Genomic DNA, 24,186 nt, shown 5'->3' on the forward strand with positions numbered 1-24,186 from the left:
TGGTGACGTCACGTTCAGCGGCATTACGCATCCAGCAAAGAAGCGGTTGCTTCAAGAAAGAAAATGAACACAAACGAAGCATTATTTGGCGGCATCGTACGACGCTCGGAAATATTAGGTTGAAGGCCGGAGACATCTGAAATTTTGGTGGCAACGAAATCGCGAGACTCCCCGCCCTTCTACAAAGCAGTGAAGAGAAGCCCGAATATCATCGTGGTTTCAATAGACTATCACGCCAAAACTTTAAATGGTAGCGCAAAAGTACTTGGCATGCTTGTTGACAAGCTTCATGTATATAAACTTTTAACCTTGAATTCTCAAGAGAAACTTTTTCATTTTCCCTTGGATATTGAAATTGTTTAAAATTTTTTGAATAGATGAAAATAATTATTCGCGTTTAGTAATGCACTGCTCCGTATTTGTGGTATTGGAATAAAAAACCTTACCACAAGGCATAATCATCCGGAAATCAAGCGGTCTGCCATGACGTTGCACATATTCCCACAGAGTGCGTATGGCGGCAGAACAGGGAAAAAGCAAGTAAAATTAATTGCTCATTACCCAGTGCCACTGTAAGGAAACACACTGGTGGACGCTATCAATAAAAGGTTACCTATTCTCATACATAAATACACCCGCTAGGGCTCACCAAGTCATAACGAACCCCTGATTTAGCCTACGCAAAGTGTACAAGGGCGGCAGAAACGCCAGGGTGCACAGCCAACGCTTCGACAAGAAGCAGCCTTCGTCCTCTTGAAGAAACGTTGACAAGCTCTCGTTCACTTAGCTTCTGTAGTGAAGAAAAACATATATGGAATCCTTACATTTACGGAATCTTTACGTATATGGAATCCTTATATGTCTGCACTCACCAAACACAGTTAATCATTCTGAAGCTTGGTGTTCTTGATAACTGCGGGAGCACTTCCAAGCAGCTCATGTTGCCGACCGACAATTCGCTAAGCTTCTTTACCGCTGCAGAGACGTCCTCATGCGCGGACATCCGACTTGGTCACAGACTGTGCATAGAAGAGTCTTGTTGTTATTATCGTGCGTCAAGAGAGTGTGACGCATAATGCGTCACGCATGACTGCTTTTACAACTAAACATTCACACAAATAAATAAGAACGCAGGAATAGAACACGGAGGCCGTAAAGTTTGACAAAGCCCTTTTCTGGCCACATAAGGGGCGCAAGATGTCCTATGCCCACAGGTAGTCCTTCAGCACCTTAATCCGCGAGAAGGAGCCATTCTTGCAGGCGTTGTCGAAGTCGTCCAATTCGACGTCGAACAACGCGACACCGTGATACTTGGGCAGTTGCATCTTGAACCACTTCTTCACCTGCCGCGGAAAGAGGGAAGTGTATACACTCAGCAGAAGCACGGCTGGAAGTCAGCTGAACAGTATATTTGTTCCTTCTATGAAGCAGCAATAGAATCTGTATAGCTTTCGCCAAAAACTCGCTGCTTCAAGGAAGCCTCCCACGAATTTGTGCCCTTAATTCGAAGCTACAGGTGACGCCAGCGAATTAGAAAAGCAATAATATGAGCTGTTCACACATTACAGAGGCCCGTGATTGGCCGCTGCTTTGTTTATCGTACGCCAGTTAGGCTGTCTAGGCTGTCGAATTCACACCATCAACATTTTTTATACCAGGCACACGAAAATACCGGCACCTAGTCTTCTGCAGCCAGTTGTGCTTCTTAAGAGCCATCAATGTGAATTCAATATAGAGCCCTAAAAAGCTGAATTTAGTAATGGTTGTTTTTTGTGATTAATTCTCTCGTCCCTTTAGGATTGATAGGTGCAGCGTATGACGTAAAGATTGACGACTAGCGCTCAATATCGCTTATTCTATTTTCCATTTTCTTGCGCTCTCATTGTCCGCTTGCGCAGAGTATAAGGGTCCAGTCGTAAGAAAGAATGGCGGCGTAACCTCAGCCAATGACGAAAAGTATGAGGATGAATTCGAATTGAAATGTTCATTATGCTATCATGGCCCAGGCAGCGTTAGCAGAAACCGGTACCTCCAAATGGCGGCTCTTGAGCAGAAGGCTCCGTTACGTGACCAGCTATACTCGGGAACTACACAAGAGCGGACGCGAGGCAAAGCACAGTAGATACAATCATAGTCGCCTGGAATTTTCAACCCTAGAATGATTCAAGCTGCCTGGGCCTTGGATAGTGGAGCCCTCCAAGCCGAGTTAAAAGTGCCTCTAGCAATGTACTTCTTGCGTTACACCAGAGGGAGCTGTACACGAAAACGAAAATGAGATTTACTGGGCGGCGTCCCTCCACAAGAAATCTCTCCTGAGTAGAACTGAGGATTTCTCGATGACAAAGGAAGGAATTTCCTGGTGTGAAAGTGCGAGCCTACGATACGACGACTTCGTTTTTTTTCTCTCTTCCGTTCTATTTTGAAATACGCGTCAAAAGTATGGGGCAGTCATTAGTCCAGCCTGTCTGCAACCTCTGCAAAAATACAAAATCGAGTTAACTGTTTCATTTATCCTGTTTACTCAAATTGTTCTATTGTTTCAGGTTTAAGACCGAGAGCCAAACCACCGCACCTCAACACGAAGACTTGAGACGGCGGCTGGTATCTGGGTCGGGCAATAAACATTCTTTCCCTCAAACAGAGAGCGGAACAAATCCCAATTATGGCCGTTTCAGAAACTTCATCATTCATCTTCAGGAGCATCAAATCCACCAAGGTCCTTCTTTTTCCAGCGGAACAGCCATCACATGGCAGCCTACGCCCCCTTCACTAAAACTACCGCTTATCTCTGGTCATTTCTCGTCAAGCAACCCAGAAATGGAATAATCGAACGTTAGACGCCGTACAACGTATCAGTTGCAGCCATTTCAAGTGACTGTTATGCTCACACCTGATGTTATGTCCCATACCTAGAGTCATTAAGAAAACGAATAGAAAGAAAAACATTTAAGCCCACTGCATCTCGCAGCCGGTAATTCAGTACGGAGACGCGGTAGACCGAGAAAAAATACTTTAAATAGACAAGATTCACCACTTGTCGTCAATATTTTACTAGCTTCTTGGTTCAACTCAAGGTCAGGTCGGTGGTATTAAATCCACAGCTCTTTGCTGCCAGTTTATCCGGTCCTCCTAATAAATCGATGCGAGTAAGTGAAAATTCACTACAAAATTCGTAACACACTTAACCTCCGCTTAAGACCATTCACACTTGCGAGTCGCAAAGAGCATGAGACCAGCAGTCGCTTGCCACCAGGCAACAGCTCGGCAACATCGGTGTTCACACTTGCACGTAGAACCTGCGGGTCGCCTTCTCGTTAAATTCTCGTTTGAAGCGAATACTTTCGGGATGACGTTCGCGCGCTTTCGAGAGTTTCGTCTGCATTGGCCGCGTCTCCTGCACCCGCGCTCGGTCCTCTAACATGCTAATAGTCACAGTGTACTGCGACCACATGAGCGAAGAAGAGAATGTCGTCGTGGTTTTGATGCGCATCGCGGCCGCACAAGCGTCATGGCGACAAGGGCGCGCTTTTCAGGGCGGGCCTGCCAGCCTGTGTGCTGGCCGCCGTCGTCAGAAAAATGCTCTAATATTGTTTGTTCGTTTTCATACCAAGCCCTGCAGTAGAGGGATGCCAAAAATGAATATTTTTTTAGGATCGTTGTCCTGTACCGAATTGCTGGCAGAAGTGATAACTGTGATACAAGCAAATTTCATCCCATAGACGCTTTGCTGCTGCTGCCCAGATCGGCTCGCCTGACGTTTGCTAGATCTGCTGCTGAAGGCGTCGCAGAAATCGAGCATATCTTTTTTTTGTTGTGAGACGAAGTGCACAGTAAAACGGTAACGAGATTTGCATCATTATTGCAGCGCTGGTAAGTTGCGAAGCGCTCTATGGTGCGGCATCGGTGTGAAACGGTTAGGCTTAGCGACGACTGCGGCAGCCAGGGACCAGCGCCGTTGGTTGCCCAGAGCGCCCGCGGTCGGCGTCGATGCCGAAAACTCGGTTCGCTCGCTGATTGGCTCAGCGGTTTGCGACTCGCAGTCGAAAGGCTGGAAAATCGAGCACCGAGCGACTGGCCTGCGACTGTCGCTTTACGACCTATGCGACCGTTTGCGATGGTCGCATTACGACAAAAACAGTCGCACAACCTCTGCGACTCGCAATTGTGAATGGGCCCTTAAGGGCACAACGCGATAGCGTTAATGGGTCCCTTCATGGTCCTGAGGTCCTTTTTGCATTTCACGTCGCATGCGTGGACTTGTATTTTTATTGCATTGTATTTTTATTGTACTTTATCCCTTATATTTTTTTATTTACCACAACCCAAAACCTTCCCTTAATCAAGTCGCATGGCCCTTCTTCAGTGGTCGAGTAATAGTAGCGCGCCAGGCTCACGATTCAAAGGGCACCGGTTAGAGCTCCGACTTGACCATTTTTCTTTTCAGCGTAATTGATTTCCTTTCTTAAGAGGTACTACGTAATGGTGGTGGAATGACGTCACGACTATGAAGATCAATGCGGAATTGCGTATTGACGTGATTATCTTTGCGCTGTGCTAATCCTTTTGGAGTTTTTGAATTACCCACGACCCTGTGGACGCCGACGCCATCTAGGGCTGTTTCTCCGCGTAACGGGACCCTTAACTCTAAGGCTTCAAGCCAAGTAATGCACGTCACGCGAGTTGTGCAAGCCCAGACACGCGTCCTAAACGGCACATATCACAATTTCATAAAAACGCCAATAATTCAACTATGTGTGTCAGTTCATATCCTTCATCACCCAACTCTCCTGCTGGAGGATATGCAGAAAATAAAATTGAATAGAAAACATGCACGACGTAGATGAAGACGTGGTTATCCATGTCGCCTGCGATCTGTTTTGTTTAATCAAATTAGAACAACTGGAGACCCACCTTGGATATCATCGTTTCGGATGTCTCAGCGCATACACTGAATGCGGTGTCATGCGACCAGATAAAAACTTCCGCTTTGGCATCGAAGTCTTTGTATTTCAGGACGCCCTTGCAAGCCTGCAAGTGTATAATATTATGAGCCACTTCAATCGCGATGCTTATCTTAAACAAACCCGTGTGCAGTTGCAATGATAGGGCAGATTTAGTGTAATATTCTAATCCTGCGTGGTTTGGTAGATTCCATGCAATCATCAGGTATCCGAAAATTTATAGTGTCTCACATCGTGTGATCCACTATTCTAAACAATAACTTCCATACTTTTATACGCGCTGCTGCAATTAACAGGCAGCTTTGACAGTCAGTTGCAGCTTTGCCAAGAGGCAAGCATCACCCCTCCGAGACTTCAATTTCCAAGTAGGCTAAAAATCCAAGAAATCAGTTCTGTCACTTGTCCCGAGTTCAAACGACCGACTTTATGTATAGTACTGTCACATGGATCGTATTAAATAAAATCGCGACGCGACGCGACTGACTGCGACGCGACTGGCTGCTAAGGTGCTTTAGATTGTGCGCCTAGTCACTGAAAAACACACCAATGGGTTTGAGAATCATGATCAATAAAATAGAGGTAATTTTTAGTGATGAGAGAAATCAGCCGAACTTTTGTAGCATGTAGTTAGGTGCCGGAAGTTAGTAATGGGCGAGTTTGTCAGGGGCAAGCGTCGCAAACCTTGAAGCCATTCACAACCGCACAGCACAATTCATCATCTCCAACTGTTCCATTTCAGCGTCACCTCAATGAAGAGAGACCTCGACTTGTCCCTCGCATCACGCCGCATCATATCTCGTTTGTGCCTTCTTAACACATTTTATTATCACTCACGGTCCAGACATGAGCAACTAACAACGCCACTAATAAGATCTTCCCGTTTAAGCCACAGCCAGTCTCTAGCACGAATTTCTACCCGCACACTTGCAATGAATAGCTCCTTTTTCCCTCATGAAATTATAAAATTCCTTACCCGAAAACATGGCCGAATGCACGGATAGAACTCCATTTGTTAGTAAGCTAAACTTCAGCCATCCTGAATAGACTGCACCCTTAGTATTCCTTTGTTACTTCGATTAGGCCCCGCCGCGGTGGGTCAGTGGTTAGGGCGCTCGACTACTGATCCGGAGTTCCCGGGTTCGAACCCGACCGCGGCGGCTGCGTTTTTATGAAGGAAAAACGCTAAGGCGCCCGTGTGCTGTGTGATGTCAGTGCACGTTAAAGATCCCCAGGTGGTCGAAATTAATCCGGAGCCCTCCACTACGGCACCTTTCTCTTCCTTTCTTCTTTCACTCCCTCCTTTACCCTTCCCTTACGGCGCGGTTCAGGTGTCCAACGATATATGAGACAGATACTGCGCCATTTCCTTTCCCCAAAAAACCAATTATTATTATTATTATTACTTCGATTAGTTGCATTGTAGCTGCAGTGTAATTTTTGTATCTCTTGATCTTGCTTGTTTGCTGTTATTTCACTTAGATGTATTTCTACATTTTTTGCTGTATATCTGTTTTGTAGTGATAGCTACATTATGGTAGCATTTCGAGCCTTCATTCAGCGTGGCTGCGCCACCACGCTGTCAGGTGGTTGGTCACGTGGTGCATTCCAGCTGCCGGCGGCGCGGCGCCGTGGCTGATCACGTGGTTCGTCACGTGGTTGGTCACGTGAACAAGGTCCTCTCGGCCAGCTGTAGCTATCGCTTCACTCCAGGTTTAACCACAGCTAAACCACCGCCAATTTTTTTCTTGTTCTTGCTTGCTTTTGTCGTATTTGTATCTTTCTCTTCACCTTTTTCCATGCCCAAGAAATATATATGTTAATTCACCTCCCTTTATGTTATGCCCTAAGGCCCTTAAGGAGAAAATAAATGAAATGAAATGACAGCACATCTTGACATTGAGAAGGCAGCTGAGAAGAGAATAAGATTTGATTTTGAGTGCAATTGGCAGACATTTTCGTGTTGTCAACAACCGCCTGCCGATTGTGCCCAAATGCTGAGTACATAATACATGCTTCATTCCAATACTAATCTGCGAGTGAATAACAAGGAAACGTGAAGATGGAAAAAAACAGCTCAGCGAAATGTGCCAAAGTAATTCATCAGGGTAACGCTGCACACAGAAAGATAGAAGCATTAACTGGAGAAAAAAGAAGTTGAGGTGGTGATGTGCAACCGCAAATCTGAAGGCAGCAATGGTTCTTCCGAGAAGCGTAATAATGACAACCACTTCACTGTCCCCGTAAAAGTGGATTTCATGGGCAATTGTAAAAATCGTTTGGTTAATGATTGGAAACAAGTGAAGGTTTGCATTGTCCTGCAGTAAGCCTCGCTCTTGTCTTTGATATCAATACTAGTATCAACGTAACACAATGAATCCTGTCTGAAATTCTACTCATAACTGATCCAGAACTTGTGCTTATCTGTCAGCAAGGCGGAAATTTGGGCGAGTTGGTAAGTGTTCATTTTCGCTCTCAGCGCAACACGAACGGGACACAAGACGAAGGACTAGCACAAACAGCGCCTGTTTGTGCTAGTCCTTCGTCTTGTGTCCCGTTCGTGTTGCGCTGAGAGCGAAAATGAACGCTTATCTCTCAGTCTCGAGATGAATGCTTTCTTAAAATGCACATATAGCAGAATTTTTCTCCAAAACTTTTTTTGAAGATACGTGTTCCCTGATGGATATTAAGCAATAGATCGAGTGCTCAACGTACAGGAGCTGATCTAAAGTGTGTTTAAAAGACAACTCAAGGCTTCGTGGCCTAATGAATTTAAGAATTGAGCAGCTCGGCGTGAAAATTAACATCCGCCGAGGTAAACGTGGAACGTCATAAGGGCACTTACCTGTGCATACTTGACGAACCCAAAGGCCGTTGCGTTGAAGCTCTTTTGCGATGAATGATAAGGTTTACTGGTCCTAAATATCATTGAGCCCATGGTGAACGATGTCAAAACGATGGTGTTGTCGGGTACGGTGGCGTTCGGGATAACTTGGGTGACTGCATCTTTCTAAAGGGAAAGCATAAATAAAGACGAAAAGATAATGCAGTTTCTTTGTTGTTTTGTAGCCAATAGCTACATTACGGTAGCATTCCGAGCCTTCGGCGTGGCGGTGGCGGCACTGTCACCCTGTGGCGGCGCTGCCACCCTGTGGCTGCGCCGCCACGCTGTCACGTGGTTGGTCACGTGATGAGGAGCAGCTGCGGGCGGCACGGCACCGTGGCTGATCACGTGGTTAGTCACGTGACCAAGTTCCACTCTGACAGCTGTAGTGTAGTGCCTAGAATATACTTGCTAGTGTGCCGAGGGCGCGCGCTCGCGTGGCCGCTGCAGTGATGCCTTCCTGCAGCCACCGCGTGGTGGCGCTGCCAGTCGCTAAGGTGCCACCACGCCGCGTTCTCTACCGAGGCTGCGTAGGTGCGCTGCGCTTTCCACTACGGAAGCCTGTCTCTGAACGCCTTGTGAGCACTTTTTGCATAAAAACACTACTGGCTGCAGTCAGTCTTACCAGCCTGGCATTACCAGGAGAAAATCATGGACTGAAACAGCGCTCGCCGAAGCGTTTGACACGTACCACCAGGTCCAGTTTGCTAAATTTTTATTTGTTTATTCTTTGTGGTGAACCGCGGAAGGACTTAAGCAGAAGTCATATTAACTGCCTAATGTTCAGCGAGATACCCAACTTGAAATAAGCAATGAAAGTTGATGCGTTGGCCGCATTACGTTGTTGTGATTGAACGATCGAGTATGGTCCGCACTCATTGTTGCTACTTGGAAACTTCCTATCGAGATTTTATTCGACTAGGGGCCAGTCGATTGCGATCCACGCATCGCGATCGCGAGTGAAGGATATCGTATACACCTTCATGCTGAGTGAGCGCTCGGCTAGCTCTGTCCAGGTGGAAAGACCGAGTCGTGGCCCCAATTCTCAATGGCGAGCAGAATATCTAACCCGGAATGGCGTCGCATATAGGTAAAAGAAAAGCAGGGCACTCTCGCTCTTTCCCACCACGGGTTCCGTCTTCAAATATCGCATGCGACGATCAACACAAGCAGTTGGAATAGGCCTCACTATTGATGTGTTTTATTTGCAAATCACAGCTTGCTTCATACAACTTATGCAGATGTGTAGCAGCTTGCGCTTCCCTTCGTAACGGAACAAAAGAAAATGGTGTACCATTCATTCTCATATACAAATCCGGAATACAGTAAAAACAGATAAAAAACAGAGCTTGTTGTAAGAACGTGCTTGCTTTGTTCTTTTCCGAGAAAATACACTGTAGCCACCACAAGGCTGCGTTCTGGCATCAAGCTTCCAAATGTTACCATTCCTTCTATATACAAAGTGGCAAAGTTGTTTTTCTCCGCTCCATAACGTGCGTAGGCTACAGAGCCAGCAGGCGCTTCAGATATTTTGGTCCAGGTTGCAGGGATACAAATTGTGTCCAACGGATGCTGATCTTCAATAGCAATACAACCCATCTGCTGCTGCGGGCATGAGTTCTCACTCGGCTGCTCTGTTGCTGTCGGCTCGTCGGAAACATCGTCGAGCGTGCTTGACGGTCCATGGCTGACGCCTGCACCGGCACTACGCGTTTGCCCTTTAGCGCCAGGTTGGTCACACAGGTTCCTCACTTTTCTTTTCGATGTCTTCTTAGGCAGAAGGTATTTCGGATAGTTGTCGAATACTGCTGGCATGACATCGGGCATGAGACGTGGTGTATCTCTGGCGAGCTCGTTGACGACACCGTTCACCGTCACTAGATGTGGCAGACTTCAAAATGTGTCTCGCAGAGAAAACACGCTGGAGTCAACTTGCGGTCCTGTCTGTTGATCAGCCGCTCCCACTCCGCAAGCCGTGTTGGGTCCGAGGACACACGGAACATGGAAGCCTTGTCCGGATTCGATCGGTAGCCACTCCGACAGAGCGGCGCGAAACGTTTTTTCCCGGCCTTGATTCTTCGACTTTACCATCATTAGTCGCTGTGGTTTTCCCTCACATGGAACAACACGGACAAAACAACAGAAAAAAAGCGTAGATGCGACCAAAATGCTATGATCCACACCGCGCACGATCAATGCAACTGCAGCGACTGCGGCATGTCCGGCAGCGATGGCACCTTTACGACGAGCAGCGCCCCTAGCGGCCCAAGTTGGAAGGCATCGCGCACGCTGCCACCCTCTCCCATTGGGAGAGCGCTCCGCTCGACACACTAGTAGGATATTCTAGGCACTATAGCTCTAGGTATAGCGTCACTCCAGGTTTAACCAGAGCTAAACTACCGCCAATTTATTTTTTCAAAAAGCACAAAAATTCTCCTCACCTTACCAAAAAGAAGTATGAACGGAATTTATTGAACACCTGATGGGCGACATTTCGAAGGAGTTTTTGAGCCGAGAAAAAACGGGAGATCTGTCCTAAGTCCGTACTCTTTAAACTTGCACTTGCCGAAGGAGCGAGGGTTAATGAGCTTAAAATTTTTTTAAATTTACGGGCAGATTAAAGCAGAGACTGCAGCGATTGCGGAGTGGTAGAGCTTCTGCCTCGCGTGCGAGGGGACCAGAATTCAAATCCCGGTGCCGCGCAATCCTCCACCGGGTTTGAAAAAAATAAGAATAAACTCCGCGTGTCGATGGAACTGCATAACCAGGCCTGGGGTGCGGCCTGATCGCTGTGACCAGAACCGACAACGCACTCCCTCACCAGAACAGGAGTTGGCCACCCTGGTGTAGTCCTTGGCCTCAACCTTCTACGAACAAACCAATTAACCCTTGGCCCTCAGTCCCCAGCGGCTGCGGAGCAACTGACCACGGCGGCGGTCAGACCTGTGACACATCTGTCCCGCAATACGTCTCTCTGTCTCTCTCCTCCCCAAATTAAGTCGGCGCCTACCTGGACAGGCGACCAACACTCATGTATTAAAAGCAGCACATTGAGGAGACAGCGAACAGTGGAAAAAATTAATGCTCAATTTCATTTCTTTCATTAGAGTAATCAAAGTACGGCGTCAATCATCGTGCAAGCTTTTAGTGCCCGGAAACACGTCTTGCCGGCTAACTCCCGAAGATGATGACTCGATGACGTAAAAGCGACGCTGTTTTAAGCTTAAAAATGACACTCAGCAACCACATCCACGAATCAATAACGTGCTTTCTTGGAATGTATGCTGCTCTCGTAAACCTGCTGACTGTCTTCTCTATTGGGAAGGTGTATATAGCTGCCTTAAACAGATATTGGCCGCAAGTAAAGGACATTGGTATAGTCTGGGTGCTCTGCGACGTGCAATACGCATCACCACCATGTCGCAGCCGAGAGTACCTCACTACTACCTAAAACAAATTACTTAATCTCTCCTGGTTCGTTGTTAAAGAATTTTTAGAGCAAATGGCCGTTGCACCTTAATGATGCACGTTGCTCCGCCGTAAGAATAAAGCCGTGCTATTAAAAGATGACAACGGTGCTTGTTCTCAAACTGCTTTCATTTTAAGCCTTCTCATTTTTTGGCAGTAACACCGCGAAACGTACTCCTCATGAACCACAGAATGCTGTTCGGTGTCCCCGTTTCGGCGCGAACGAATCGCTCAAACTCACCATACTCGGCTGGTGCTCCCGGCTGATTGGGTAGTCCCACGGCGTCATACACATTGGCTTGTCGCCGGGCTTCCAGGAGTTGATGTGAGTGTGCACCACCACGATGGTAGGCGACAGCTTGCTGCAAAAGCCGTCGCCAAGCAAGTCTTATAAATTCCTTGCCGGAATGATTGCAAAGTGCGACACGTTGCTAAGAACTTTTAACTCTCATACCCCGCAATTCTGGACTAAAACATTTTTGAGCGGAAAACTGTTTATGAAGGCAATTTTTTCATATAATGAAAGATTTCACAGTACCAATCTATATATCTGCAGATTACTCGCCGGCAGTCCGGTATTTTTTTTTCTATTCATGTTTTTGCTATCTTCAAAAGCGTTCCCCGTTGCTTTTCTATGACGCTCAACTATTCGGTGGGATCGATGGAAACACTTTAAAAGAAAGATTTTGGTACATATCAGAAGAATGGACCATTACCTGCAATATTTCTATAGCAATGCTATACAATTTTTCAGTTTTCAAAATTTAAGGCCCAGAAAGCGGGACTTGTTATAGAGTAAGAATAAGAACGTCACTTAAAGAGGCGAATTTTTTTATGCCCAAACCTGATGATGGTCTTTATGGCAGCGGCCTTGGCGGTGTTTCTGCTTGCGTCTTTGTACGAGGTGAATCGCAAGCCGATGATCAGGTGGCTGTTGGTAGCACCCCACTCATTGTGTAGCTGGCGGAAAGTCTGTACGCGCACAAGACTAAGAGAATCAAAAGGCAATTTCTGGTGGCGGCGGCGCGTACAGCTTTATGAAAGTATAGCTAGAGAGGAATAAGCGGTCAAGCTAGCGAGGATTTCGCATATGCGGTTCTACCTGCGTACGGAGGAATAAAGGCGTCGTGACTTGGGCATTGTTCCTGACTGGCCTGTCAGAATGATCGAAAGCATAAAATGACCAATAAAAGGTCGCATTTAAGCTTCGCGTTCACATCTAGATCCCCCGCCTCAACAAACGGATTTCAGTATAATGATTTAGAAAGAAAACGCCATTTTGACGCAATAAAGTTTGCGAAATTACATGGAATGTAGGGAGGCTATTGAGCATTTTGCTTTGACAATGTTTCAAAAACAAACAAAGAGTACAAAACAAAAACGGTTTTGAGAGGTAGTTAACCTGTCGAGCGAGCACACATTGAGAGTGTAATATTTGATGCCAGTTTTCTTATAAGAATGTATAAATTGAGAAAATTTTCTGCAATTGCAACTAGTGCGCATATTTATGTCGAAAACAGAGGCAGATGAGTTTGCCTTGAGATGGAATTGAAAGAGATGGATTTATGGGAAGATACGTACATGTTATTCAGATTCGGGGACTCAATGGTCACGAATTTGGTAAAGAAAAACATAGAGAAAGCTTATCTATTTAGAAATAATTAACAAAGTAGCGAGAAGAAAACTTTTCTCATGTGGCTGATTCTCAGAGAAGCATAGCATCAGCCTTTGGTCATGCCAATCACCTTCTTAATTACTATGTCTGTGCCCTCGGTAGAGTCAAAAACCAACTATCTGGTGCGATAGCAATAATGGGTGACATCAGCAACGTGGAGTCTTCTTTTAGTAGCATTACGAAAACACGGAGTATTTTTTTTAATAGAGTACATGCGATAGCTTTCAAAATTCCTCTCGCGCAAATACTCCTACTCTTTCGCCTGTCTTGTACCTGCGTACATAAATGCCAAATTGGTCGTTCTCTATCATTCTTATATCGTGGGTAGTCCTCATACTATTTCTGGCGCAGTGGCCAAACGATGCGCCACTGCGCCAGAAGTGGCATGAGGACTGCCCGCGATATATGAATGCATAAACGCGGAATCGGTCACTTATGCATTCATATATTACGGGTAGTCCACATACTACATCTGGCGCAGTGGTGCAGCGGCTAAGCCATGCGCCACTGCACCGGCAGGAGGCAGTTTCGAACATAGTTTCACCGGTGGGGCTTGTGAGACCCAGGTTGGTTTCTCTTCCCCAGCAACCACCAGCGACCAATCAATTTAAATGGCAGGTGCCACGGTGTGCACGTTTCTCACAAATTTAGTAGGCACGTTGTGATGACGTAACAAGATCACGTGACCTAAGTGGCAGGTGGTTCGCCATTTCTCGACACGCCGACGCCGGGGTTACCGCTAAACGGAACCCTTAACGCGATCACCTTAAAATATTTTCCTGGTTTCGCACACTGCTTCGCTCCTTAGGGTTCGCAGACGTCGTCACGTCAGCTCACCTCTTGGCGCCGGCAGTAACGGCTATTATTCATCCCTACCCGCTACAGTAAAAAAAAATTGGCAGTGGCTTAGCTCGGCTATGCAAGGATATACGTAGCCAAAGCTAAGGCATAGCTTGGTTAGCCTTGCTTAATCTTGATTGCAAGTCCAGGCTAGTCCGTTGCCTGGCTATTTGTGGTCACGTGGGTCACGTGACCAGTCACGTGACTGGTCACGTGGTGCGGTGCGACCACGATGGGAATGCGAGAACCGCGAAACTGCGAGTTCGTGGCCAATGTAGCTTCGCTACAAAAGCATAGACGAGAAAAATCGACATCGTCAGAGCAAATACAAAACGTGGCAAACACTCAGCGCTTCGCATAGCCAGTGATATCCGTGGATTATGACATCTGGTAGAATTCTTGCAGCATGCTCCGAACGTACCAGGTAGAAGTATTAGTGGTACCAGCTAGTATTAGTATTAGTATTAGCGGTATTAGCATTAGTGGTAGTATTAATGGTAGAATTAGTGGTAGTATTAGTGGTACCAGGTTCGTACCACAAATACTTTAAGACGAGAAGACTTGTTTTCGTGAAACATAAACTAAATGGTCGTAATTTTTTTTTTTCGAGTGTTCCTGCTATGTCAAATGTGAACGTTGGAAGAACGTCTCGCAAACATTCGGTACATTTTGTAGATATAAATGCAACTTTCTCGCAAATGCTGAAACAGCCCTGCAGAAGCCTGCAACACTCCAGGTGAGATGGAACACCACTTGATCAAGGCTTCGCAAGGGCCAAAAACGTGGGCGAAACTAGAGCTCCACAATACAGCACAACATACCTCTCATACAATCACCCTCGGAAGGATAACGTGTAGCAGCCTGTTGTTGATCACATGTAACTTATGTAGACATTACTTAAGGGTTTCCTGTGAGTGATAGTGGAGAATAGGTGGTAACGAGAGCGTTCTAACAATATAACGGGGCCCTGTATGCAATATATGGCAGGCACAATCTAAGACAATTAGTTGCACAGTAATGCTTGACGTTTGGAAAGACATATTTACTGTAACAACAGTGAGAAAAATACTGGAACCCAGTGCTTGAAAATTAATTCGAATATTTTATAGTTATTATTTACACTTAACAAATATTAGAGAACTGCATTAACGACGTGTTTATATAGAACGTGAAAGCCTTTTTATTGTTGCAAGCAGCATTTCCTAATGTTTTAACTTTCAGGCATTTGATTAATGTTTACTTTCAGTCTTAAAACAACTATTTTACATAGGATGTAACCTGGTTACAGTAATTTGATAGAACGTTCCAATGCACATATAAAGCTACTGTAACCTACACGTATAACAACTCCATAACATTATTGAAATTTTGGGGGCTACCGTGGCTATGGCGTTTCGTCTGCCAACAACTAGGAGTGACCAACGGAGCTGATCGTTGTTCTCCTTTTAGACTCCGGATAAAGAACATAAGAAGCAGCATGCACAAAAGTGGCATCAGTCTTGGGAGCAGTCTTGGTTCCGTCATCACTGTCTTGCGTCCTTAATCCGAAGGGTTGAGTGTGAAATCTGGCAGTGAACACGTCAAACTACGGGCGTCGCACGAGGATTCTGACAAGAGGGAATACAATTGCTCCAAAGCTCTCTCTTTAGAACACAGGCTAGCTGCATTTACTAAAAACACTAATAATTGCTTTCAGTTCATCAGGTAACAGAGTTATTACACTTAACCTCTCAGTTTTGGTCTGCTGAGGGACTTAATATGCGCAGAAACATTAGTGTACCGCTCATTGCTTTGAAAACATTTCAAAGTCATATTGAACACCTCATTTACAGAAGAGAGTTTGATTTGTCAAAATAAGTATGAACAGAGAGGCAAATCGAGAGACTGCAAATAGTTGCACTTCTTCATTACGGCCTCAGTAGTGATTGAACTAATGTTTTCTATTCACTCTCTGCGTTTCTTCTTTAACAATTAATATTTTATTGTACTATCTATACCTGCTGTAATACGGATACAACTACAAAACGAGGAACTCGTGCATAACTCCGAAAGCTTCTGTAATAGTCTGCAGTAACCCGCCGGCAAACCCATGAAGTTTTGTTCAGAACCCTTGAAAAGAAAAATCCGTGCAAGTAAACGTTGTTCCGCTTCCTCCTCCCAGCTGATAAATTAAGCTCGGAGGAGTGGTAGCGCACCTCGAAAAAAGCGTCCGTAAACTTGGTATTGCTTCGACCTCTGTTCCAGGCTGTGGCTGTGGCATACTTTTCAACCTAAAGCCTGATACCTTTAGCGGAATTTACGCGTGCAAACAGACGCCGGAAACTTAATGCAGATTTTCTTTTACTTCTTCTGAAATTAGTGTCTTTTACGCACTGTTACTGCATTCGCAGCGACTTATCTGTAAGATTATGACTCGTAGTACGTCCACTAGAGACAGTATCATTTATTTCTCTTATCGTCTTTGCTAGAAAATAAACTGCGCTAGTATTTAAGAGCCAGTAAAATGGCTATACTCTCCCTGAATGCAATGCCGCAACGGCATTTCCACAATTTGCTCCTAATCCTAAACGATCTGTGCCATTGAATTTGCAAGATAGTCAGCTGCGGATTAGTCTTACTTTAATCAGTCCAAGCTTCTTGGAGTCTCCCGCGTCGTGTGCCAGGCTGTTTTCGCTGCCCTCAGCGTTGAGGATGCCATGGTGGACGATCTTCTTGTCGAAGAACTCCTTCAACATCAACTTGCCTGGCCCCAAACCGATGAAGGCCTCCGAGAACTTGGTTATAGAACTGCAATGAATACAAGCGCACGATAATCGCTTTTTACTGACCTTTGTATAAAATAAACATGGGCATTATCTACTATCTCAGAATCTCCAAAAAGAGACCCAGCGGTTCACATCAAGCAGGTCCCACTAATATGCGTTTAGAAGCAAGCTGCAACTTTGCCTCAAGGCGTCACTTGTTCACTCTGGGTACTAAGCGCGCAATATTTCTAGTACCATTTTCGGGAAACTCAATTAACATTTTCCCAAAAATGCAGCGTCGTTGACGCCGAAACTGGCCACCACCAAAGCCGTATTTTCCGTCCAAACGAAATCCAGTCATGAACTTTTGAGACGTGCGCATTCGAACCGACGCCCGAGAAAGTCGCGCAGCTTCGCTACCTGACACCTCACACCATTCAAACATGGGCCAAAGGAGACGCATTGCAGATTTTAATTAGTATACCACCCCGACGCACTTGCTGGCAACTCAATAGGCAATCGCGCAAACTCCGCTCCAGTTGAAGCGGACTAAGTTGCTGCGTGAAACCAGAGGTGGTGTCCCACCACAGGGACGCAGAGTGGAACTACAACGTAGTCATCATCCTCTTCCATCCGTTCTTCCAGAGCCTATAAACGCTGGGCGGGATGCTGCTGACGCGATATAATAGAGCACAAGAGACAGGAGGCGTCTTCTAAACGGCGACCGCTACGCGAGCGCAACGCCAGAGGAGGACTCGACGGTGCCCTAATGCATGGAGAGCCTGGTGTGGCCGCGCCAAGATTAAACTGCTCAGGTCGCACACAAAGGTGAGAAGGCGGCCAATCCATCCCAGCACATCGCAAAGGCAGAAGAAAGCTGAATGAACGCTATGGTGCGTCAAGCATGAGTAGCAGGGAGGAGAGGAGGGCGCGCTGCAGAGCAGGAATTCTGGGTCAACTAGGTAATAGCGTAAAGCATGAAAAGTGGTAATGGTCACCCATCTCGAAGAAGCGGCTCGTAAAGCAACGAAAGCAGCCAGGGAGATCAAGTTTGTTGATAAGGTGAAAGAATAGACGCGATCGAAAGCGGCAGAGCGTGCAGCAGCCAAAGGACCTCGCCGTGACTACCCAACCTATGTGCGGTCAGAGAAAGTAGTTAGTGGATCCCGCAATGCAAAACATTGCATGATAACAGCACGATACAATAGAGCACAAGAGACAGCAGCAGCAGTAGCAGCATTAGAAACGTGTTTTCAACTGGGAATGGACATATCGTGCTCTAAAGATATCAACAGATGCCTACATAGTTAACCTCCCCCTCCACTGCACGTTCCTGCATACGTCCACGCAAATGAAGGCATCTAACATTCTATATTAATTTTTTACCCGCCCGATAAGGAGAGTCAATGGCCAGAATTCATTTTTAGTGGTTTCTTCCGCAAATCGACACATACTAAAAAAGAATACAGCGATCAAAATAATTCTACGCGAGGAGCACTGCAAAAAAAAAAAAAAGTAGGGGACATCTAAGCTCTGCTTTAGGAGTAAAACGCGATAACGTAATGAATTAATTCCCATGTATGAAGAAGGTCACTCTCTCCGTTATATTCGTAGATCCCTCGGAGTCCTCATACATCCCCCCCCCCTTCCCCTGGCGCAGTAAAGCAGCGGTTAAGCGAAGCGCCACTGCCCTGCGAAGGCAGGTGCTCCGAGTGGTAGGCCTTCTGCGGCCCTGGTTGCTCTTCCCGAGCGACGAGTCATTAACTTAACTGCCACCTGCTGCGGTGGGCAGTTTGCTCACTATCCGTTGGGCAGGTTGTGATGACGCCACAAGGTCACTAGACCTAGGTGGCCCACCTGCCTCCTAGGTTGCTAGACGCCTATTCGAGGCCTTGAAAGAGGCCTCTCTTGCCTGAAATCAGCAGAAATGCCGTAAGCAGTCTTCTTGGATTGCTCGGCCACTTGCTGGAAGACCGTCCAGCTCTGTGAAAGCCGTTTGGTCACTGGATGCCCTTTGCCACGGAAGGTGCCGTTGACATACACCAGGTCGGCGAAGAAGGTCAGGCTACAGAGACCGTCCTCCGGGAAAACGAGCATGGTCGACCGTTCTCCAACCACGCAGAGCAGAGTCTCATTCTGGTCCCCCGGCTGTGGCTTGGGCAGCGGCGGCGTCATTCGCGGCTCTGCGCAAAGCAAGATCAGCTGTAGTAGTTCAGCTGGCTTTGTACGCATCTCAATCGCTCTGAGAAGCTGCGAACATCTCATTAGCGGCCGAATGTGGTTGCATGAAGAGGAAAGTGCGTGGGATGTCGCCCGGCACCAACTGGGCCGCTGTCACTAGTAGCGTTGACATGAACGCGACAGAAGTCGACAGCGGTGCACGTTTTGAGGGAAACTGCAAAAACGTCAAGGAAGAAAGTAGAGGACGAGTAGCGCCCTTCTTTCTCAAATGCCACTATTTCTGTCGAAAAATCGACTCAAGTCGCTTTTCTGGCGCATTCATGCAAACGCGGATACTGCCGCGTGGACATACAAGCGGGGAGTAGGCAGAGAAAAACGTCATTGTGGAAAGAATAGACGCGCGTCGTGACCAAGGAAGCGACGACGGCTGAGATCCTCCATTCAGCAGTCGCTGCGTTCACCGCTCCTCACCACACAGGTACTGCTGACACATCACAGGAGAGAAAGTGTGCAAGCGTACTGCAAGTGTATTCTGGAGAGCGATCTGGAACCAGACTTTGGTTCGGTCCGAGAAAAGAAATGAACGGCCAATGAGAGGAGCTTCCGGTCCCAGCACTGGCGCTGTCATGCTAAGAAGAAAGGCAGTATTAATGATGCCACTCATGTTCTGTAGCCAATCGTTCTCAAGCCTCTTTCTAGGTGCTTCTACACATAATTTTGCGGCGCTTTAGCCAGAACTTGTCAATATTTTAGTGCACATACAGCAGGCACTCCTCCGCATTTAAATAAAGTTCTACCGCGTGCCACGCTCGAAACGCACATTTTTAGCTGTTGAATTTGGATTTTTCAAGAACAGGTTCCGTGTGTCTGTAGCCATTTACCTGTACAGATATGTCTTACATTTGATATTCTTTCCAGCTTCGTTTTTGTTTGTCAGTTTGAGGCTCAGTGGCAGTGCAACTAAAAAAAGTTGGAACTTTTATACAAATTATGATTAGTATCGCCAAAAAACTGAGCGGCGGTTTACAGCTAGTTGACACAACGTGATGATGAAAATATTTCTAGAAGTGCCGGTATAGAATGAGGAAGAGGTGGTAGTGTCCTCAGTTAGGGACTCCGTTGGCGAGAGCTACTGCCCTTGCTCGTTCTATTACCGTAAGTTGACATCCTTCATTCGAACTAGACAATGCTACCTCCCAGACCTCCCGCGTTGGCCGAGGTATAAGGTGACTTTTTTGGCAGACTAATATTATTAGGCACAGGTCTGCCTTCTTCCGCAAAATTTACTTTTTCGATTCGATTGCGGAGATTAATCGGATGGGCTGGATTGGGTGGCAGACGGTGGCTTGCGGCTGTGTCGTGACAAGGCGGGTCGTGCATATGATTGGCTCTTTCCCACCTGTAGTCGACTTCGTCATGGATGACAACATCACGAAATGATCCCGGATGCAAATAAAATTCATGTGAACAGTGGAAAATGGAAATAAACATCTCTAAAACAAAAACCATTACATTCACCACAATAGTAGGCCTCAAAGTCACTTTTATTCCACGATTAGTATTTCCATTTAGAATGTCTCCACAGTTAAATACCTAGGTGTTCATTTTTCGTCTGATCTAACATGAAACAATCATATCGATGCAGCTGTAAATCATCTAAAGCACATGGTTTCGTCAAGCGTCACTTGCAACAAGATAACCCTGCCATGAAGCTTTTAGCTTACACTACCCTTGTCTGCTCAAAAATAGAGTACGCATCTTTAATATTTAATAAAGCAGTGAGATTTATAACTAGGGACTATTCACGCCATTCTAATATAACGACCATCAAAACATCGCTAAAGCTACCATCACTTGAAAAGCGAAGAATACTAGCATTATTATCCCATTTTCAAAGATTGTAACACAGCTCCTTTTCATTCTCTTCATGCTGTATCAGACCCGCCCTCCGTATTTTACCGCGCTTAGGTCATGCTCTAAAAAAGGTACCAATGTTTGCACATACCCACCTCCTTAGTCATTCACCATTTTTCCTCGCCATACATTATTGAAACAAGCTACCAGGTGAAATTGCGTTCACATTAGACCATGACGCCTTTGTGCAGAAACTGGAGTTTTTTTAAATAAATTCTGAGTATGAAGGCGCCATTCTTATGTTCGCTCAACTTTGAATTTTCTTCTCCATCCATTTTGTCTGAGCTTTTGGATTAGTTTTGTGTTTGTAAAATGAGTGTCGAATATTATCATTTATTTGTGACTGTACATTCCCCCCCCCCCCCCCTTTTTTTTTGCAATGTCCGTAAGAGCCTTTAGAGTATGTGAATAAATAATTGAATTGATCGCTTGATGATGCGGCCTCCGCATTTCTTCTTTTCTGGCACAGTGTATGGTGAATAATAAATCCAGAGCTCTTCCAGCCGCAGAGTGCGTCCCGCCGGATACGCTCATGTGTTTCTAATGAGGTATTTGGCCGAGCGGTTTTCGAAACAAGTGCTTCCAACAATAGCGGGCACCATGCGCTCACCAACAAACTTGTCCGCTGACGGAGACGGTGTCGGCACAGTCGTGGTGGTCTTGCGCGTGCGCTTGCTCGTAGTTGGAGGTGCAGTCGGACGGTCTTTGTAGTCCGGACCACCGCTGGGCGGATTCGAGCCCTTCTTTTCAGAATCATCGCCATCATCGAATTCCTCGTTTGATGCTCCTACGAGAAAAAAGCGGTGGCCGGAAGAGCCATCCGTCTGGTTGATTGGAATATTAGATAGATTTTTCATACTGGATTCGTATTAGCGTAGACGGATACTGGTTTACCGGACCCCTCTTGCGCATGCGCACTGACATTGTTTGGGCCAAGGGAAACCACTGCGCGTGCGCAGTAGGCGTTCGGTAAACCGGTATACGTCTCCGGTAGTACGTCTACGGTATGCCAAAAACGTCTATTAGATAGATTTCGCATACCGGAGACGTATTCGCGCAGACGTATACCAGTTTACCGGATGGCTCCTGCTTACGTGCAGTGACCCCGCCTGGCCGCGCCCATATCACTACTCATGCGCAGGATGAGTCCAGTAACCTGGTATACGTCCATGCTAGTTCGGCTCTGCTACGTTAAATCTCTCAGCTGCAATGGGTGACTACAAAGATGATGCCGTCGTGCTTAAGTTCTGTCGTTTATCCATTAGCAGCTGCCTTTAGTACAATTTCGCGCCGCACGTAACGCAAGTGTTGAAGCTTCTCTCAAGCCAGCGTCACTCAAGCGAGAGCTTCACGTGACAGAACCACTGACGTGAGCTTAAGGCGTGTGATGAACGCGAATGGAGCCGAACGCCGCCAAGATCACCCTCTATCGACCACGTGACTCTCACGCAGTAACCTCATCGCAAGCATGCCTCCAAAAGAAGACGAGAGGTGGTCGCAGTTTCAGATCTTGCAAAATCTTAAATTGCAGAATCTTGCAAACCGCTGCGCTCCATTAATGAGACATGTAATCTTCCAGGCCTTTTAGTGCTTAAAAGATAGTAGCGTTATTTGTAGCTAATCATTTCGGGACGGTCGACTTTTCCTTGTCACGGAACGGTGCTTCCGTTGCAGGGGTAACTTCAGGGTAGAAGTTAAAATATTCTTTTCCGCCACTCCACTTGAAGCCTTGAAGCTAGTGACGTTGGTGCCATCGAGTGTCGTGGGTTTTGACTTTACCGATTTCAGTGCTTCTTTTCGCCTTTACTGGGCGGGCAACAAAATTCTACTAGCATTCTAGACGTTCATCCTTCGTCCAACCAGGGTGCGAAAATGCAGCTCACTTGCGACCTAATAAGCGTACCATTTTTTTTTTCTGGAGAAGGTTGAAAAGACTGCGAAGAATGGGCTCGGCAACGGCCCATACGAAACTACCTCCATCTTGTCAAAACGGGATAGACGACGGCATACGGGCAAAATACGACGAACACTGCCAGCACGTTCCCCTGCACCCATTATCATGAAGAATTCATAGCACTGCACACGCCTGGCTGAAGAGATCGATGCGCTCGCCGGTTCTACATGATATTTCCTCGCAAATTTTCACGCAATGGTAACGATTAAAGCCCAGTATGGTGAAGACGTGAGAGAAGTGAGATTCGGAAACGAAATTTTCTCTACCTTCTGCTATCTCTAATGTTTTTTGACCGCGACTATTTAGTGCGTACCGCAGAGCTGAGGAAAGGGTTATCCAAATTCTACGGGGCAATGTTGATTGCAGCGGTGGCTGTACAATTTGTGGAAAGGAAACAAATTACTAATGAGTTGCAGTTTTTTTTTTCTAACAAGTAGCCTTGCTTACAAACACGTGTGCCCGCGGTGTGCAGTATTTTCAGGGGTGTGAAGCAACGAAAATGTTATTGTGAAAAAAAACAACTAAGAACCTCACCCATTGTGCTCTTGACGCCGATGATGGCAAGAAGCAGGAGGAGAGCCAACACGAGCAAGACAAGAAAAACTTTGTTGTCCTGGTCGTCCCTACGAATGAAAAGAAGAGATTAAGGTTACTTTGTTAGTTTCATTTCTTTTCTTGTTTTTCAGAGACTAGAAAATGAAGACTAATCGCGAGTACTTGTCGAATTTCAAGGTGGTACTTTTCAATACAGCGGAGCTAGTCCTTTTGCTTCAATTTGGGGCTTTGAAATGCGCAGGAGCTACGGAAAAATGCACATCATTTTTAATGCCATAGTATTAGAATTGCCGCGACATCGAAAGCCAGTCAACGTCCGAGACGGAATTCGCTTATTGGTCTAGAGAGGCAACGTGACCATGTTTATTCATCACAACCTGGCCACGTTATTGTACGCAACCCGGCCACCGTGGCAGGTGGCAGTTAATTCAATGATTCGTGGAGACATGTGACCTTGTGACGCCATAAAAACCTGCCCACACGGCAGTGAGCAACCTATTAACTAGACAGCAACGTAGGGAGAAAATAGAAATTAAAAAAATGTGATATATGCAAAAGTGATCCCAGTAACAGCGGAGCGAAAAGCAACGAAGATATTCCGGAGTCCTCCGCTTAGGGACCTCTATCTCCTTCATTCTTTTACTTTCCATTTCATTCCGGAAGTCGCGATGCTGTGGTTCATGCGATCTTTATGTCTTGCGCATTTCAGAGAAATTTCTTCGGCACCAAATGTCTTGTTGGGCGCCCTACACATTCCCCAAAGCGTTGGCTCTCGACGAGGTGGAGGTAGGAGCGAGCGCCATATGATCATAAAAATAAAGTGTGTGAATTTGACATTAAATTTCCCAGTGTGTAACTAAAGAAAAATCGATACTTAGTGCACAGTCAATACGACTTACTCTTTAGCACGGGCTGCAAATAAAACAGAAACTTTATCGATGTTATCCTGGGTATGTACCACAAAACCACAATAAATCGCGTTAGAGCACAGTAAACTGCCTAGAATAAAATCT

General features: G+C 46.2%; 1 protein-coding gene across 1 annotated transcript; it reads right to left on the bottom strand.

Annotated features, from left to right (window-relative positions):
* Positions 1-1,202: 1,202 nt before the first annotated feature.
* On the bottom strand, positions 1,203-23,235 carry LOC144095351 (uncharacterized). The gene is made up of 9 exons (XM_077629115.1): positions 23,153-23,235; positions 21,275-21,451; positions 18,482-18,752; positions 16,444-16,612; positions 12,155-12,282; positions 11,552-11,672; positions 7,804-7,968; positions 4,912-5,028; positions 1,203-1,343 (listed from the first exon to the last, which is right to left on the bottom strand). Exons 1-9 carry the CDS (start codon positions 23,154-23,156, stop codon positions 1,203-1,205), a joined length of 1,293 nt encoding a protein of 430 aa, XP_077485241.1. The 5' UTR covers positions 23,157-23,235.
* Between the last annotated feature and the right edge of the window lie 951 nt (positions 23,236-24,186).

Source organism: Amblyomma americanum, chromosome 6, assembly GCF_052857255.1.
Source record: "Amblyomma americanum isolate KBUSLIRL-KWMA chromosome 6, ASM5285725v1, whole genome shotgun sequence".
Taxonomy (NCBI): Eukaryota; Metazoa; Arthropoda; class Arachnida; order Ixodida; family Ixodidae; genus Amblyomma; species Amblyomma americanum.

What these genes read in the sequence shown, in the direction of transcription:
- LOC144095351 (XM_077629115.1), bottom strand. An exon ending in GTCAGCGGACAAGTTTGTTG is followed by an intron (nt 18,753 to 21,274) that starts GTGAGCGCATGG and finishes TGCTTTGCGCAG; the next exon opens with AGCCGCGAATGACGCCGCCG. An exon ending in CCGAAACGATGATATCCAAG is followed by an intron (nt 1,344 to 4,911) that starts GTGGGTCTCCAG and finishes TTTCCGCGGCAG; the next exon opens with GTGAAGAAGTGGTTCAAGAT.